General features: G+C 36.1%; 1 protein-coding gene and 1 long non-coding RNA gene across 6 annotated transcripts in view; one reads left to right on the forward strand and one right to left on the reverse strand.

Moving 5' to 3' along the window:
- Positions 1-5,267: 5,267 nt before the first annotated feature.
- Positions 5,268-9,284, reverse strand: LOC144207913 (uncharacterized). The gene is made up of 3 exons (XR_013328807.1): positions 9,162-9,284; positions 6,810-6,965; positions 5,268-6,604 (listed from the first exon to the last, which is right to left on the reverse strand). It is a non-coding gene; the product is annotated as an uncharacterized LOC144207913 (long non-coding RNA).
- arhgef9a (Cdc42 guanine nucleotide exchange factor (GEF) 9a) overlaps positions 8,426-18,644 on the forward strand; it is a 33,996-nt gene continuing 23,777 nt past the window's right edge. For 3 of the 5 annotated variants that reach the window (XM_077733579.1, XM_077733575.1, XM_077733577.1), the window contains exons 1-4: positions 8,426-8,687; positions 9,417-11,072; positions 13,522-13,648; positions 13,743-13,846. In XM_077733579.1, coding sequence (XP_077589705.1) covers positions 9,483-11,072; positions 13,522-13,648; positions 13,743-13,846 — 1,821 coding nt within the window. In that variant the 5' untranslated portion in view covers positions 8,426-8,687; positions 9,417-9,482. The remainder of the gene's footprint in view (positions 8,688-9,416; positions 11,073-13,521; positions 13,649-13,742; positions 13,847-18,644) is intronic. The other 2 variants (XM_077733576.1, XM_077733578.1) reach the window with 1 other exon arrangement.

Genomic DNA, 18,644 nt, shown 5'->3' on the forward strand with positions numbered 1-18,644 from the left:
TTACCTTTCTCATCAGTAAACTATAGAATCCAATTTGACAGTATGTTAAGGCAAGGAAATAGAGTCATGAATCAGCAAATTATAGAATTTGGATGAGTATCACAAATCCAGGAAGGATGTTGAATGATTTAAATAATGAATCTCGCAATGTCTAAGGTTGAGGTCCAAATCATTTGAAAATATAACCGCTTTGTTAATAAATAATGACAATATGCAATATTTATTATCACAAAATACTAGTTTTGTGGAACAAATCATGTCGTAAATGCACCATAGTCTATATACTTTGGTATGAATATATATATATATATATATATATATATATATATATATATATATATATATATATATATATATATATATATATATATATATATATATATATATATATATATATATATATATATATATATATATATATATATATATATATATATATATATATATATATATATATATATATATATATATATATATATATATATATATATATATACACATTGATTGAAATACATCAGTATCATAAATCCTCTTTAATCCAATTAAACAACTTATGAAACAAACTTTTGTCTATGCAGACATTGTCAATATACAGATAACCATGACAATCCAATGAACTCCAGCACCACTGTCACACTTGTTTGATGATTATATATAATATATTGTCGCAGTGAAGCCAACCTGACAACACACAAACATGCAATATGTAGTTTGGCCATCGTACAGGCCGAGGATAAATCAACATTTAGTGTGCACAAACACTGTGGAAATATTTATCCGGGGAACAAACATTGTGGGTGACAAAGCTGCCATATTGGGGGAAAGCAAATAAGGTAGATTAACTGTTCTGGTGTTCTGGTGATCTTCCGTTCCCAGACTTGTTCTTCTGGGACAGATGGAAGCAATGAAACATGGAAACCTCATTGTTATCACAGATTGGGCATAGGCGCATTAGGATTAATCACACAAAGTAAGCGTGAAGATCCTTACGGAAGTTTTTGGGCACAAATAGGGGCGGAGTCGACAGCTTATTTCACAGTGTTAGACATTGTATAACTGCATTTTGGATGGGCTTTGTTTCTAACTTTATGGGAATCATTTTGTCAAAAATATTTCATCTTTTAGCATACATGTATATGGCGTATTCCACTTTTTTTTTATTATGGGCAATTTTTGGTTAAGGTTGATGTGGATGAATGACTCAATTGACTTGAATGTGAACAAGAAAAGCTTTATATGCAATTTATAACTATGATAATCAGAATGTCTTCAATTCTTATAGTTCCCGAATACTTAAGACTTATTTCAAATAGTTTGTTAAATTTGATACAATTCTTCAAAGCTTTTAACACAAATTTTCATTTTTACTTCTAAAAACAGCATACATTTTTGTTATCAAGATAAAAGACCAAAAGGAGTTAAAAAGTCTATACTTTATTCTCAAACTGTTGTCTTCCATATCTAACCTTACATCTCACAGTAATCTCCTTTACTTAGCACTAATAAAATAGACTTTTTGTATAGCGATAGAAGAATAATGTTGGCCTTTTACAAAACTCTTGCCACTCAACCCACATAGACGACCTAGAAACAACATGATCAAGTTTTCTTCAAAACTGTCTTTGCATCCTGCAAAAACAGTTATGTAATACGGCTGCATTGCTAATAACATAAACCAATATTAGCTTGTATGAAATGAATTGCACATTTAACCATTTTGCATTACAGATTTCGTCGTTTATGATGTCACACCAAAACATTGCTGAATATATTTGAAATATCAAGATGTTTAAAAGGTGAGTAATTTTTAGTGATATATTATAATGATGTTTAAGCTTGTATTCATCAACATTGTGAGTTTTTCCACTGCTTTTAAAATAATATTTCACTTCATTCACTAACAAAATGTGTTTAAAATAAGATAATGACTTTTTACTTATTTAACATGTATTTTGTTCTATCTAGCAGTTTTAAAATAGAAAAAAGAATACAATATCATATTCTTTAGAGTCAGTATACTCCACTAATATTCAAAAACAATGCATGTACCTAATCAGATCAGTGCCATGGTCTCAAAATTCATTTCACTCTCCATTTCCGTACGCTGACACCACATACAGTTGACTTTTTTTTCCTGTTATTCATCCGGCCTTGCTTATTTACACTGCATAATCAATGTGAGCAGACCAGGTGATGCAATTCCAATGATATTATTACCATAAAAACAATTCCTGTTGCGTAGGTAGTCACACACACACACACACACCAGAAGGACCCATTTAATTGAATCTATTTCCTTTACAAATGATAGATTCACTTCCTGTCATGGTGGATGTTGTCTGATTTCCACAGTCTCATTTTATGGCTTATCTCGACCATTTTTTTTTTTTACCTCATCTGCCATTGGCTCTTTTTCCATCTGCGCGATACGCCTGCTAACATGACCAACACCAGCAGGAAAATGATGGTAATTGGCCATTTTTTTTGGCTCAGGCAGCTGCTAACATGAAGTTGAGTGGCTTTGGCTTGGAGTGCTGAAAAATATCCGGGTGCAATCTTTTCTCTAATAATCTCAATTTCTCTTTTTTTTCCACCCTTATATAGGCCTACCATGAATGTACGAATTGGCACTCGGAGGGAAAAAAATGACTAAAAGGTGGAAATTTGAATCTTAATAGTGAGACCTTGTTGTGACTGATAGGAAAAGAAAGATGTGACAGATGTATGTCTTCCATATATACAGATTTAAAAAAAAGAAAAAGGCTCTTATCTTTCCTCTTGAAGGATTTAAGCCGAGATGATATGCTTCACTGAATAATAAATGAGAACGTTCCACTTGACTTGTAGCTTTTAATTTCGACCTAGCCATTACCTAACATGTATCAATTAACTATTATCAGATTTTATTAGATTTCCTAGTAAAAGTTTGAGATTAGTAAAAAAAAAAAACAGAAGGTAAAAAGAAGATCATGTTCAAGGAAATGTTCAAGGAAAGATTGTGAAATTCACAGCAACTTCAATTTTTTTTACCATATGAAAGACTTGTCCCTTGAAGTGGAAGCGCTACTTTTATAACGTCAAAATTTAACGGAAAAGACAGCGACACGTCTAATTAGATTTATCTCCATATAATCAGATGTAAGCCTAAAATATATTTTATATATACACTCACAGAAGCATGATCTGGTCACTCACAGTTTACAAAAAGTACATCAGAGATTTATCATTTTTCCTCATATGGCAAACTGCCTAGAATTACTATTGCAAATATAGCAGTGCAATTACACTCTTATAACAAGGGTGTGATCTAAAAGCCTCTGGGTGCCATTTATGTCAGGCATAAAGGTTGTTGTTGACAATCAAAGAAGTTTTATCACGTTTTTGGGTAGTAGTTGCTTATTAGAATCCTGTAAAACTAACTGATAATTCAATGAAAGAGTGAAGAAAACTTAGCCAAGCAGTTAATTAAAATCCAAGGAGCAAACTCAAGCCTATATATCATTTCATCATATTAGATTAATTCGGTGTATCAGTGCAAATCCCATAGCAGGCAGGATGTGCTTGTGTTATGTGGCTTCTGAAAAAATAATAATATTCTCAAATGAGCACTCTATCTGATTTGTAATAATGAATGATCGTCTGGTAAAACTAGATAACTATTATTTTTATGTGGAAGACCAAGAGCGCTACTATGTGGTAAGAAGTATTTACTACACACATCTTTAACAATATTTGATTGTAGAACCTTTTTTTTTTTGTATTTTGGTGCAAATGAGAAGAAAAATAAATATCAGACTAATTTGATATATACTTTCTTTGTAGTTTTTTATATTATATATTGTTTATGTTTAAATCAACCAACTAGACCGAGCATTTTCATTACTTTGTGTATATTTAAAATATTTTCAACAGCGTAGTAGTTTCAGTGAATGCCTGTAGATGTCTCTCTTCCTTCATCTTTAACTTTAAAGTCTCCTAAAAGCTTTTAGTAACAGTAAGGATTAATTTTCCTTTATGGAGAACCTTGACAAAGATATATTTTGGTGTATATAGTACAATGATTAGTGTCCAGAATAGGAATATGCATAAATATGACCACTAGGTTCTCATTCTTCACTACACAATCTCCTTTAGAAGGTTTTTTAAAACACAGGAACAACAATTTAAAATTATAATCTACTTAATGTGACACATTCATTAACAACTTTAGTTTGTTTTGTTTTTATACTACAATTAAAGCCAAGTTAACAACCCTGGCACCATCCCAACCTTTTTTTAAGCTTTCCTTCATACCAAAGATGTAAAAAAAATGAAATAAATAAAGTGATTGCACCAATAATAGCCATCTGATGGTGTAGTGGTTCACTTGCCTGACTTTAGTGCAGACAATGATGGTGGTTGTCTGTCTCTGTTTGTGTCCTACAGCTGAGTGGCGACCAGTCTAGGGATCTAGTGTCCACTTACAAAGGCTCCTGCACCCCCGGCAACCCTTTCAAGGATTCGAGGTACGCAAAATGAATGAATGAATGAATGCACCGATAATGGCACATTTATATTCTATAAACTGTGTCATGGAAAATGGAACACTAAACAGGAAAGGGGATGGGATATTCATCTCATTGTGATACAATAATGTCGCTTTGCCAACTGAACTAGAAACGGGACATAAACAATGCCTAGGTCAAAGGTCAGCATTCATCAGAGAGATAAAACAGATGTATCTCTAAATGGACATTCCTTATATACAATCACTCAAAGGAATGCCAGTGTTCTATCAATCACAGACTAATTGTATACTAAGTATCTTCTGATCAACCCCTCTCATTATGTGACAGACATTTAGGTAATTTTTTGACATTTTTGCTCTAGTTTTCATGGGAAATACCCATTTCTAATTCTCCTATTTAAATCGAAAAATATCCACAAGCAGAAAAAGAACACAAGTATGACTTTTGAATGTTAATTATGAGTAAATTGTAGGTGAGAAACTCAGAGTTAAGATTTAAATTCCTAAAAAATCTGCAGTTTCCTTTCTTACTCCTGAAACAGGAAGTAGTGCTGTGGTTGTCTTCCGTTCGCCTTGTTTATTGGAACCCGCCTTCCTGTTTTCAGATTCACTCTGATAAAGAATAAAGGTCCCTAGTTCAAGGCCTCCATGCATTCAATACACATTTGTTGGTTGTGTCTTTTATATATATGGCCTATTTTGATTAATAGAGCTTTCCATCACAAATTAGTTACAAACATGTCCTCCTTGATAGTCATTTTAAATTTAATTAGTGCATCTCATATTCTAAACGATGGTAACAGACTGATGGAAAGAGCCATAAACAATTCATATTTTTTAAATGTTAATCCTTGAGAGCCATGCTCTGACTTTAAGTCAACATGCATGAAAATGTGTGCCTTTTTTAGCCACTCTACCACTTTTAAAGTCCAAAAAACTCTGAATTCTTTAGACAACATTGTTACATTGTTGCTAATCAAAGAGTATCAATGAGAAAATTCATGCAAAAGAGTGTAATGAGGAAAAAATGATTATAAGGCCCTGGGGGGTCGTGTCAATGTCATAATACAAACCATAGTTTAACTCACAGGTTAGTAGAGAGCCATATGCACCCATTAAAAGAGCCATATGTGGCTCCCGAGCCATAGGTTCCCTACCCCTGCTGTAAGAGAATGCAGCAGGGGTAAAATAAAATAAAAAATTGAAAAGAAAAAGTGAATTGGACTGAAAAGTGTGCGGCAATGATGATAGTACCATGCAAATGAGTGGTCAGGATAGAATGCAGGTCAGCAGAAAGGGAATGTCAGGAATGTTAGGATAATTTAAACTCTTTTTGACTTTTGTACTTGGGCCTGCTTAATGTAAAAAATAAAAAAAAGTCTGGTGGAAATGGTGCTATTTAATTATTTGACACATATGCAAATGCATTGGCCGTGGGATTCTTTCTCCAGGCCTTTTACAAATCAGTATTCCCATCCTGAGAAAGAAAAAAAAAAAAAACGGAAGTCCCAGCTGTTTTCACAAAAGACACAAATACCTCGTGAATCCAGTTCCCATGATTACCTAAGCCTCCTATTTGATATCACAACATTTCTACCACTATACACCCGCCACTCTGACCCAGTCTGACCCGCTTTTTTTTTTTTTTTTCTTTTTAAGGCTGCCTGTTTTTACTCAACAACTTTGACAAAGACTGGTGAAATAATTACAGCCGAGCTGAAAGTCAGTAAGTGTTTGTATACTGTAATCTCTACCAGTGAGGACTGTGTCATAGGAAAAGGAGGAAAAGGTTGATTGTTCTGACAATGCGAATTCAATGACATCATTTCAAAGCCTTCTTTTAATCTATTGATAGTGTTCAACACTTTGGAAATAAATAACCAACTAGCCTGTAATGTACCTGACCAGCTGTTCACAAGTCCACACATCCATCAAAATGCATTATTTCCATCCAGAAAATGAATATTTCAAGTTATTTTATACATTACTATGTTTTAGTTCATTGTGTATAAGCTAGAAAACTACACTATTAAGACCAGGATGTCTTATGAGTGGGAGGGGACAGCAGGAAGACATCTTGGGGTCCTGAGGAAGTGGCTGAGTTTGTGGAGAGAGGGAAGGGAAGGATTGGAAGTGAGTCATGGTGAGAAACGAACAGCAGAAAAACAAAAAAGACTAGATGCAAATCAATATTGCTAGGTGTATGTATGTATTGTATAAGAATGAAGGCTTTAGTGGGAAGATATGGAGATTTTAAGGCCCTTGTGGGATGTGTTATGGTGGTGTATAGCATTTAAATCACTATGTTTCGAAGTACTTATTGGAATTGTAGAACCAGGGAGAAAAATGTGGCTCCATGGGCAGCAAGGGAAGCATGGACACAGAGATATTTACATACAGTCAGACAGACTTCCTGGCATTGTCAGCCTAAGAGCATTGATGTCAGATCCACTCCTTCCTGTGCAGAAGGGAGAAAGAACTCTGTGTAATGACAATGGGCCAAAAACAGGACAGAGAGGAAATGTTTAAATTTAGGTCCCTTCTTCCACCATCTCCTCTTTCTATCGGCTATGGAGCAGTGGAGCTGTTTAGGTTTTGTGAATTCCTTTAGTTCCCCCGACCCCCCAAGCTCCCTCTCCCCATTGTGTCCTTTCAATGGAAGGATTTTCACATTCAAGGCAAATCCCAAAGGAGGATCAGCAAGTGAGACCAGAGTGCAGTCAATTACTTGTTTTCACTGACAAATGTGTTTTAGTGTACGTAAATATGCTTTGCCAATTGGAAGAAAGACAATCTTTAGCTGGAAAAGTTGACTTAAGTGTTTAAAAATGAAAATATTAGAAGAAATGATTTAAACAGATGTATTGTGGCTAAAAAAAAAATACTAAATTGTCTTCTTAAAGTACTGTAAAGCCCTGAACAATGTCAATAAAACTACCAAAAATTCCATCTTTGTTAATATGCTTTTTATTGTTTGTTATTTAAATTAGTAAGCCATAATACAGTAACTGAAAGTTATTGAAGTCTACAATAGGCTGGTTGAAAACTCAAAATTGCCCATATGAGGATAGGCGGTACGGAAATGTAGTTATTGAATTGAATGTTTACCATCTTCTGATAAATTCTTATTGAAATCTTCTGTTTGCTCTCCCAAAATATTTAAATGTGTACGTTTATAGAACACACATAAAACTTTGGGAAGATGTTGTATGACCTGTGTGACCAAAGGAGGTTTCATTGTTCTGATATTGATTCTAAACTGTTGTCAGGGACCCACTTACAGAAAATTGTGGCTATCTTGCATTTGGTAGAGGGTTATTTGTAGAATCAAAGGTGAGTGAAGGGGCCGTTGGGAAAGGCATTAAACGCTAAATTATTCCGAGTGGACATGGCAGCAAGCTGCTGCTATAGGAATGTGTGAATGGCGTAGATAAAAGCTTTAAGTCCTTTAATGTTTTTGTAAAAGGGATGAAACATAAGATCATGTTGGAACAGAAAAAAAACTAATCCTAAATTGGATCTTTAAAACATTCTTGTGAAGTTGAAGATGAATATGACTTTGTACAGAAATTAATATAGTATTGACTTTGATCTATTCTTTTTCTTTTATATAATTCTGAACTATAAATGCCCATAGTTTAATTTTAGGATATCAAGTTGTGTTTTTCTTTTAATATCTTAATTTATTATATATTTTTTTGCCACCCATGTTTTTAACTGTTACGAGCCTATTAATTTTATGACAAAACGACTACCACACTTTTTCAAACCAAATGACTTGTAAAGAACCTGCTTTCCATTTAATATGTTAAGAATGGGAAGGAAGAATTAATATGAGTTTACCATTATGAAAAACACGGACTTCTCACGTGTGCGCGCACGCATCTGAAATCACCGTGTCGAGTGCGCGTGCCCGTGCCCGCGTGCCAATAGTTCACCGGCGTGTGGTTTAAATAACACTGCTGCTTTGGACAGACTACATCGGGCGAGGTTTTGTTGTATAAACCGAGCAGGAAGGGATCTTGTCGCGGAATGTCCGCCCGCCTCGGAACTTCTGCTTAGCAGCTCATGGATGGCAGCTAAACCCCCGGATAAAGTTAAGCGTTTATGTGAAAGTTGGGAGTCTGTGTTACACTAAAGGACTCTGAGCGACAATGGCATCTTCCACGGCGACTGGAAAGTAAGCGAACGGCTTTATCATCAATTTTTCAAACTTATTGTCGGTTGCGTTTTGTTTGATTTGTCCTTGTTGAAGTATTTGCCTCTTTTTAAGTAGTCGCCTATTGTCACATTTAATCCGGGGGAGTGTCACGTGTCTGTCAAGTAGTTTGGATTTGCGAAAATGTCTTGATGTGCGTTGAATGGGAGTCATGTTTACAAGTTATATTTAAAAATAAAAAATAATAATAACTATTCTTAAGAGTAACAGATGCCTAAAGCCATCAAGAACATACTTAACAATTTATAAATAATGAAATGATCACTAAATTATAAGATCTATGTACCAAATGCAACATATTGTTTGCATCAGACAATTGTGGTCCACACCTGAATCAAATGATCAACATATCAACAAGAAAACAGACCAGATGAGGACTTGGCCACCCCTGATGTACATAATAAAATCTGTAACTAAATGAATTAAGAACTTTACCTCTTAAAAACACTTTGGAGCCATAAATAACAGACCGTTCTTCTATTCATGATTGAAGCTCTCGTGATACAACTATCAATTATAATTCAATTTCACGATATGTTTTCCCACGCAGCTTTATGATGTATATCTTCAAATAACAACATGGCTGTCTTGACCGTTTCCATAACAACACTGTCTCCTGAATTAAATGTATAAGTCTGGACTTGCTGTCAAATTATTATAGTTATTAACACTTGTTGTTAATTCTTCTAGGTGTAGGTGAGAGATTGGACCAAGACATGATGGTCATTGGATCTAGCAGCTGAGGTGGAATGAGAGATGGAGCAAACAGACACTTCTGCCCCTGAGAGTAACAATCCTAATGGGTTTGTCAACCGAGTGTTTAATGTTTCTCTAGATGTAGCGAATGAGACCAGCAGTGTTTGTATTAAAGAGACAGTGTCAGAGCCTGCGGAATTGCAAGGCCATGACCAGGCATCGTCTTTTCAGACCCCTGTCAAGGACAGACAGGAGGTCAACCGAAGGCAGCGTGCCTCCGCGGGAATCTGGAAGATCTTAAACCGGAAAAGAACCGTCTCGGAACTGGATCGAAGACCACACTCCATGATCCTACTCGGGGAAGCGTCCATCCCTAAACTCTCATTTGCTGATAAAGTTCGTTCCTTTAAGAAACTTAAATCCCCGTCTGTGTTTAGAGGGAAAACTGGGAAATTGTCTACCACCAAGCTTAGCAACTCATTGGTGGATGAGGAGTCTTTCTGCACAGACATTGGCACTCCACAACAATCCAGCAGAGGCACGCTTAAACATCGTGGTAAAAGGCATTCATATGCTGGATACACAGCAGATTTTGACTGTTCATTCGAAGACATTGACCTCCCAGTTCCAACGGATGACAATCAACCCACTGCAGTGCCAGAAATGACTGTTCCCAATGGCTGTAAACCATCAGAAAAGGCTTCCTACTCAAAAAGGAACCATAGTAGCTCAACTAACTGTAACAAAGCTACAGGCTGTGAGGAAGTTTGTGCTAAGGCTGGAAAAAGTACCACACAAGGCGGCGGAGGAAGGCGACACAAAGACGTGTGGTGTTACTTAAGGAGGATCTCTCTTTTGGGAAAGGCCAATCCTGTCTATTCAGAGAGGAGCTTTGATTCAGAGCTTCATTCTCTTGATAAGACTATTGACTCTGATTATTGTTCTGTAGACCTTGAGAATGTCAAAGACTCCCAAGCACTGCCTCCAAAAAATGCCGACATGAAAGGCCATTTTGGTGGACTGTTTAAATTTTTTAATAATGTAGCAGAAACAGCCCGAAAATGGCGGACAACATCACGTTCCTTCACCCCTCCTGATGAAGAGAAGACCCCAATTCGCTCGCCTCAGGTTCTTCAAAAAGTTCCAAGTGTGACTTTAACACTCCACAGTGGAGGATTTCCTCAAAGTCAGAATTCGCCATCGACGTCATTGAACACTAAATCCTCAAAATCCAGTAGCTTTGACCGGGAAGTTCCAGGATCTGCGACAAGTGGGGCATCCCCTGAAGTTGGCCTCAAAGCTTTTCGGCCATCATCATACTCAGTGTCTGGGAGTACCAATGGGTTTCGAAGTTCAGCTTTTCCAGGTAAACATAAGTACACGTCAACAAACACATCCACCATTGTACAGAATCATATTCCTTACTCGGATATAAACACTGAAACTGGTGACGGGCATAAAATGGATCCTTTAAAACACCTGCACATTGGAGAAATGGTAAAGGAAGACGCAGGAAATGAGGAAGATTCCAAGGATGCTCCACCTGACTCAAGGCAGACACAGGAAGGGAATATTCAATTACAAAAAAAATGTAAAGTGAGCATGACTCAAAGTATACCGTCATCTGATTCCACAGAAGAGATATTAAAGGTAATGTATCTCATTTAAAAATTATGTTAAAAATTATGTTTTTAACACTTATTTCCCACAAACATCAATTAACTTATTGTGAAAGAAGTCCATAATATCTTTCACATTTATGCCATAACCACATTCCAGACTTTTCCTCATCATTAACAGTGCCAAAGGCATGCCATTACTGTCAATGTTTATAATCCTATGTGCCTTATAACATTAATTCATTCATTTTCTGTAGAACTGTGAGGCTGATACATTAACCATGCCGCCACATATACCATATTAACCAGTTAAATTTCCTGTAACAGCAGTCAAATCCGTAAAATAGCAGCAAAACTGCAATTTCCCTTGGGTTTTGTTTTTTGTTTGGTCTGGTATAAATAGTGGAAAAAAACATTGATAGGCTAACTTTAGGTAGACATTACTAGAGTTGTCATTTAGCACCATCTGTTGGTAAAGTGGAGGTAAGAATATCAAAGACAGACAACTTTAAAGATGGCTGTTTTTTCCTTTTCCCTGCCATGCCAGACTCAGCTAACCTTCAAGAACAGCTGTATTCCCATGAAGCTTGTTTTTTTTTGTGACTGCCCAGAAAACAAGGTCTTGTAGATCTTTCAGGGAGGCTATCCTCCAGTTTTTTTTCCCTTTTTTTTTCTTGCACTCTTGTGAAAGTATTAGTCATGTCGCTGGCAGTCACACTGAGTCAAGACACCAGTCCTATTGAAAAAATGAGATATGGCATCTCAGGCCTCTTCACACGAGCATAAGGCTTTGCTATGCAAAGACACGTGCTCTTAATCTTTGTTGCTCTTGCTTTGCTAAGAGTTAAGTTGAGATATGCGCTGATATAAATGCTTTCTAGTTGAATTTTCACATGAATTTTTTTCCTGTCCAAATGTATGAAGGTAATTCCACGTATAGTATTTGCTGTTTCTAACAGTTTGTTGGTAAAACAGGTGCATGTGAAGAACAAAAATGTTTTAATGTCATAGAATCAACAGGTGATACTCTATAGTGAAGTATTGTCCATCCGTATTAGGTACTTTGGCTTTTCTTCTGCCAAAATAGTATCTTTGTTGTTTACAAAATCACACTTGACGCTCATATTCACACTTACAGTCACAAGGTTGGAATCAGTACCACGCCAGCTGCACAAAAGTCAGTCGTGTGTACCACTTTACCACCATTGACCTGAACACAATAGATTTGTTTATGGTGGAACTTATGTTCTGTAGTGTTTTCTGACATCTGAACTATGAATGGCACAAATTAATGCATAGCGATAATTGTTCACATTACTGAGAAATGCTGTTTCTCAATGAAAATGAATAAGTATTGTGCTTGTTAAAGACTCAGTATTGTATTAGGCTTCCTTTCGACCGGAAATTTTCAGTTGTAGGTATACCTAATCTAGTGTCCTGGAAGCATTCATTGCACCGTGTGTCTGAGCCAAGCCTCTGAGAATCTTTGCCAATCCCAGCTGTGTGAGCAGATTGCAAGCCAGACAGGCTGCAGTGCAAGACTGCCAGGCCCAGCTTTGCCCCATTTTAATACAGAGGAGACCTCTGTACCTCAGAAGCTGCTGCACCCTCGTCCTTACCCGGCATCAGCTGTACTGGATCTATGGAGGCCAAACCCAAACCAAGAACTCTACAACAATGATAGTTACTTTGGCTCTAATCTCACCATGCAGCACTCACTGGGATTTAAATGGATGCCTGCTGGTCCCAGGCCTTGCTCGGTCATTGGAGTCAGTGTTACGAACGAGATGCAGACCATGGCGTTGCACCGCAGAGTAAGATGTTAAATTAGCCATCAGGCATTTGTGCACCTGTTAAATACTTCTGGTATCAATATTCAAATGTCCTATTGGCATTTCTCACCTAAACCCAGTAAAATGTTCAAGTAGCCCACATCCAAAAAAAGGTCTGTGTTCCACTTTTAGTCTCTTCCACCTCACTGATAAATTTAGCACGTCATATAATGAATGAACACACTTCAAATAGTAAAGCCCAACCTGTTCCTAACCCAGTATTTATCCATCACGCTGCATTTGCTGCAACATTGCACGCGTGTTCTGTCCCATTTATTAAGGAAGGCTTTTATTTTCTACCAGCTTGCAACATCTTCCATCTTTGTCTCTCATTTCTTTGTCTACAATCTATCCAATTTTCTACCTCATTGCTCACATAAGTTATCATTCTCGTTGGCCTAACTCAGTATGTTTTTTAACTTTCGAGGCTGCCTTCCTAGATTGATGCACTCTGCAGTCTGACAGTTTGCAGCCAGGCAAGCAACACTAACCCACCACATTTGGCATGCTGGATGTGAAATATTTTCAATGTACTGAACAAATAGAGCCCGGATATTCCATTGATATGTGTATGTTGACTCTTGACTATATATCAAAACAGCCATGTTTGAAAAATAGGAATTTCACTAATTCTTGAGTACTCTTCAGGCCTTATCTCGCCCTGTGGGGGTGTCTCCATTAGAGCCGCCCCTGAGGGCTTCTCTGCAGCGTTGCCGCTCCCTACCTCTACCCCCAAGCACTTTAACTGTCCTGGCTCTACTTCTGCCCCATTCAGGTACCAGTGTTACATATTTGCAATGTATATATGTATTGAAATATTTTAGTTTTATCATCTGTTGCTCACCATTATATTTCACCCTGTTTAACAGATGTGGTTCAATCATCGTCATCAGTACGCCTGCGGTCTGGAGGCAGAAGTTGCAGGAGAAAGAGATTGTTACGACCCGGGTCAGAACCATTGGCGGTCAACATTGTGAGTACTGCATTTTGTAGCATTGAAATTCACAGCTTTCTTGTTCTTAATATTGTAAAGGGCCTTTGCAAGAGCACCTCTAGAGTGAAACCCTAAAAGTTAAGCAAATAGACCTCATATTTTATTTGAAATAATTGGAATAATTAAGGTGAACTCTCAACTTTAATTGGGAATTTCATTAAATTTTTCAATATGTAGATGACACAGGTTCCATCAATACGCCATCATAAATATATATGATATGATGCACCACATTGATTGATTAGCCTCAATCCCCATTTTAAACCAGACAAATGAAGTTATATTAAAGACTAGCTTTACATTGGCATATGCATCTGCAGGACTACACTTGTAATTTTCAACATAATATATATATATATATATATATATATATATATATATATATATATATATATATATATATATATATATATATATATATATATATATATATATATATATATATATATATATATATATATATATATATATATATATATATAAATATATAAATATATATATATATAAATATATATATAAATATATATATAAATATATATATATATAAATATATATATATATATAAATATATATATATATATATATATATATATATATATATATATATATATATATATATATATATATATATATATATATATATATATATATATATATATATATATATATATATATATATATATATATATATATATATATATATATATATATATATATATATATATATATATATATATATATATATATATATGTATATATTTTGCAGTTTTAACCTACCATGTAGTTCAATGAAAGTTCATATACAGTGATTACTCATTACTAACATGAATCAAGCACTCTAAGGCCTCTGTTTTATTATTGATTTCACTGCTGCGATATTGTCAATATTTCTTGTGATCACCAAAAGTCTTTATTATTCTAATAGAATTAAGATAGCGCAATTGTGAGAATTGCTGTTTTTATGTGCACGTGGCCTTGGTAGAATTCTTAACATAGCGGCTATAGGGTATAAAAGAGATGTTTTATTATAGATGTGTGGGTGTGTTGCTAAAAATGGTTTGTCATCATTTGTTCAGAAGGCCTTTTCATTCACATTCAGTGACCTAAATTTGATTTCTCTTAAGACATCTCTAGATAATAAAGCATTCCAAGCACTCGATGCTTAATGGTGTTTGCAAACCGCCGCACGATGTTGCCATGACACTGGCTGTCTCGCGTTCATCTACTTGCTTCTATCTTTAGGCAGCCTTTTTAAGCGAGAGCTAAAAGAAGACAGTGTGTGGGTGAGAGAAAGAGAGAGAGAGAAAAAGGGGGTGGACGGGAAAAAGAAGAAGAGAGGGTGAGGGAATGAGACATGTTTCCTTTTTTTGTGTGTGCATGTGTCTTAGCAAGCCTTGGGGTAGGGACATGCACCGCTAGAAAGGTCGCTGAATAGTGAGAGACATTTTTGTGAGGTATTCACAGATGTTGCACATTTTTCATGTCTTATTTCAAGATAGTACACAGATTGGGGCTTTTTGGTGGACATATTTGAGGTACACTGCAGTATGGGTTACTGTTCCTATTAGGGTGACTACTTGCCTGGAGGCCGCGGGCAGAAAGAAAGCATTCTCACTGCAGTGGATTAACTGCTAATGCTGACGCCTCTCTTCTTCATTTCATTTAAATGGATTTCTCCTCCAGTCACTGCCCCCCTCTCCTTCCTCGTTAATTCTTCTGTGATCAGGGGGACAGTTTTCTGTGGTTTGACACAGTTGCTGTGATAGCATCTGTCCTAACTAGTTACAAAGTTAACTTATTTAGGCCTTCCTGCAGCTTAAAGCTGAATTTCGAAATTTTTTACACGATTAAGTGTAAGACTAACGGTATGTGTGGTGGTAATCATATTATGCAACGCGATCTTTTAATTATGAATGCATGAGTCAGCAGGCAGTGGTTAGTTGGGCAGTGAGTGGGCCAGAGATGAACTCACTACTTGTGCACGCAACTGTAGACATGCTGGAGCACCAGTTCTCATATGTTGATGCCATTCCTTCAATATTATTTAGATTATTTTGCGTATAAAAACATGCCAACGTGTCCTCAGTGAATCTCTAATGAATCCTTTTAATGAAATGTTGAGGCTTAACTTTTTTTTCTGATGTGTCGGGGGAAAAAATGACCAAGTTGTTATGTGTTGTTTTTCTCACATTATCAATTAAGAATGGCCAACATATCCTCTATGAATCTCTTGAAAAAGTCATGTGTGTTTATTTAGCGCCATTTCTCTACCAAGGTGCAAACCCATACGCAGGGTGACATCCCGCAGCCACCAGCTGTAACAGTTCTGATAAATTGCTGCTGATGGAATCTAAGCAGGTGGTTGTGTCACAGCCTCCTGAGGTTGTTTCTTCTACCGACTCAGTTTGTGCTTGTCAGGTGTGTGTGCCTTTTGCGCGTGCATGCGTGTGTGTGTGTTTGGAAGACGAAGAGGCTCGGGGCCTTTTTCTTACATAATTGTCGAGAGAGTTTCCTTTGCTCCCTATAAAAGCCATTCCCACTTTTTATTTAATGTGTGGCTTCATGTTTCCGCAGACTGTGGTAACACCCTCAACTGCTTCATTGTAGTAGCTTGATTTACTGGAACTCTATTATAATTACTATTCTCATTATCAAATGCAGCTTTTTTTCATTGATGCCCTCTTTATTCTGTACTATTTTGTTTTTTTAAGCATCCTCATTGAAGCAATCATATGTTCATGCCATATTAGGACAGTGAGGACATTTTGGTAGATAGTGTGACAAATGTGTTATGTAATTTTTCTTTTGGGACAGCTTTAGCCCATGCAGTACGTCTCATCCCTCATCAGATTATATCTGTCATCATTTTGCCTGTTTGATTAGGTAATTTATCTCCACAATTATACTGTTAATCTCCTTCTTGATTGACTTTACTTATATTTTACTCTCCTTATCTCCCAATTACATGTCATAAAGGCATATATCTGCTTTCAATAGTGTGCGAACAAAGTGAAATTGGTTCTTTTCTGTAAAAGTATCCAGTATAGGTACCGAAACGTACAAAGAAATGGCCATAAAGACTTTCATTGATGTATTTTCTGTAGAAGAGGAACTGTCAGTATTGGCCAGGTATCTTAATACTTTTTTTAAATAGGGGCAGACATAGATTAGATCTTTATTTCATCCCGTATTCGGGAAATTTCTTGGAAGTGTTGTGTTCACATGAAATCTTTTCAGTTTATTGGCTGTGCACAAAGTACTTGGTACTTGACATTTAGGTTGCTGCCTCAGCTTTCCATGAGGTCACCCTCTGGCCAAAATTCTTCGCACTTTAACTTTAACCTATTGACAACATGGCATTTGCACTTGCAATGCAAAATAGGCTGATTATATCACATGATCACCAATTAATAAAATGTAATTTATTTTTTAGGGTTAATTGAATTCTATTTTTCCTAGAACTAATGTTGGAAGTATATTGAGTTTTTTTTTTTTTAATGTTTGGAACGCTCCCGAACTAATGGCTCAAATTATAAATTGCTGTGCTACAAAAAATAAAAAAATTAAAAACAGGTTCTCAAAAGTTTAACTGTTAATGCACCTGTACAACATATGGCATCATACACACACACACACACAGATAGAATACACTGTATAAAATCACTTAAAAAGGAGCCTCACCAGAAAGGTTAGGATATTTTTCACAGTTTCTTTGGCTGGTCTGATCACTCCTACCATCCCTATGTTCATCTGCTATTTACTTTACACAAATATACATTGCAAATACACTTCATTCCTGCAGTGATCCCATTAAAGCATGGCAGTAAAAAAAGCAAAACAAATTAATTATTTAAACCTCCTACACGAATACTTAAGTAGGGCCTATACTAATTGTGACAAACTCTCTTGTATAACAGACAAGCTGTTTGGCCCTGAAGTAGTTGGTTAACTGTTGAGGATGTTGCTGTATGGCAGTAGAATCCTCAAAGGACAAAGAACCAGTTTAAGCTTTAAAAGTATCGGATGCTTTTTTGTTTTACCGGTCGGTATATGTTTCAAAGAACTCCCAAAGGTGACAGTATCTTAGATTTAGGTCTTGTTTTCCTTTATATTCTATACATAATATCATATAACCATTGTCCAAAGATATTAGCCATAAAGAAAGTGCAGTTAGAATAAGTTTAGGTCAAGCCCTTATCATTCTTCTCTCCATCTCTGACCTCACAGAGCTGTCAGATAAATGTCTCCATCACACAACCGTAGTGTTATGCAACCCCTTCACTACTAGTTTTTCCTTTTTCACTTTGCCTCTCCCTTTTAAAGCCTCGAGTTGTGAGCTAGAACCCAATCACTGGAATCTCTCTTTTTTCTCCCTTTTTACTCACATCCAGTTGGTTTTTAACTCCCCAATGTTTATTTTTCAACTGCTCACCTCACTTGCATACTCTCCATGTGGTCCTTCCCTGCAGGCATTTTTGGAGTACAGTACCAGCTTTTCAGGTGTTGTTATATTTTCTTGTCAGGTAGTCAGGATTATAGCATGTTTTTATTTATTTTGCTTGTATTTTGCAGTATAAGACAAGTTTGAGTCTGCTAAACATTTGATTGTTAACAATAATGTGTTGTTATACCTTAGTTTTGGAAAGAAGCTTATTTACAGGCTTAGGAAGTATTTGGATAATCATATTTTTTGTTTTGTATTAGTTCAGCCAGCATGAATATTTTACAATCCATTTTCTGTCACTTTTGGAAGTTATTGTCAGTAAAGGTTCTGATT

Source organism: Stigmatopora nigra, chromosome 14 (genome assembly GCF_051989575.1).
Source record: "Stigmatopora nigra isolate UIUO_SnigA chromosome 14, RoL_Snig_1.1, whole genome shotgun sequence".
NCBI lineage: Eukaryota > Metazoa > Chordata > Actinopteri > Syngnathiformes > Syngnathidae > Stigmatopora > Stigmatopora nigra.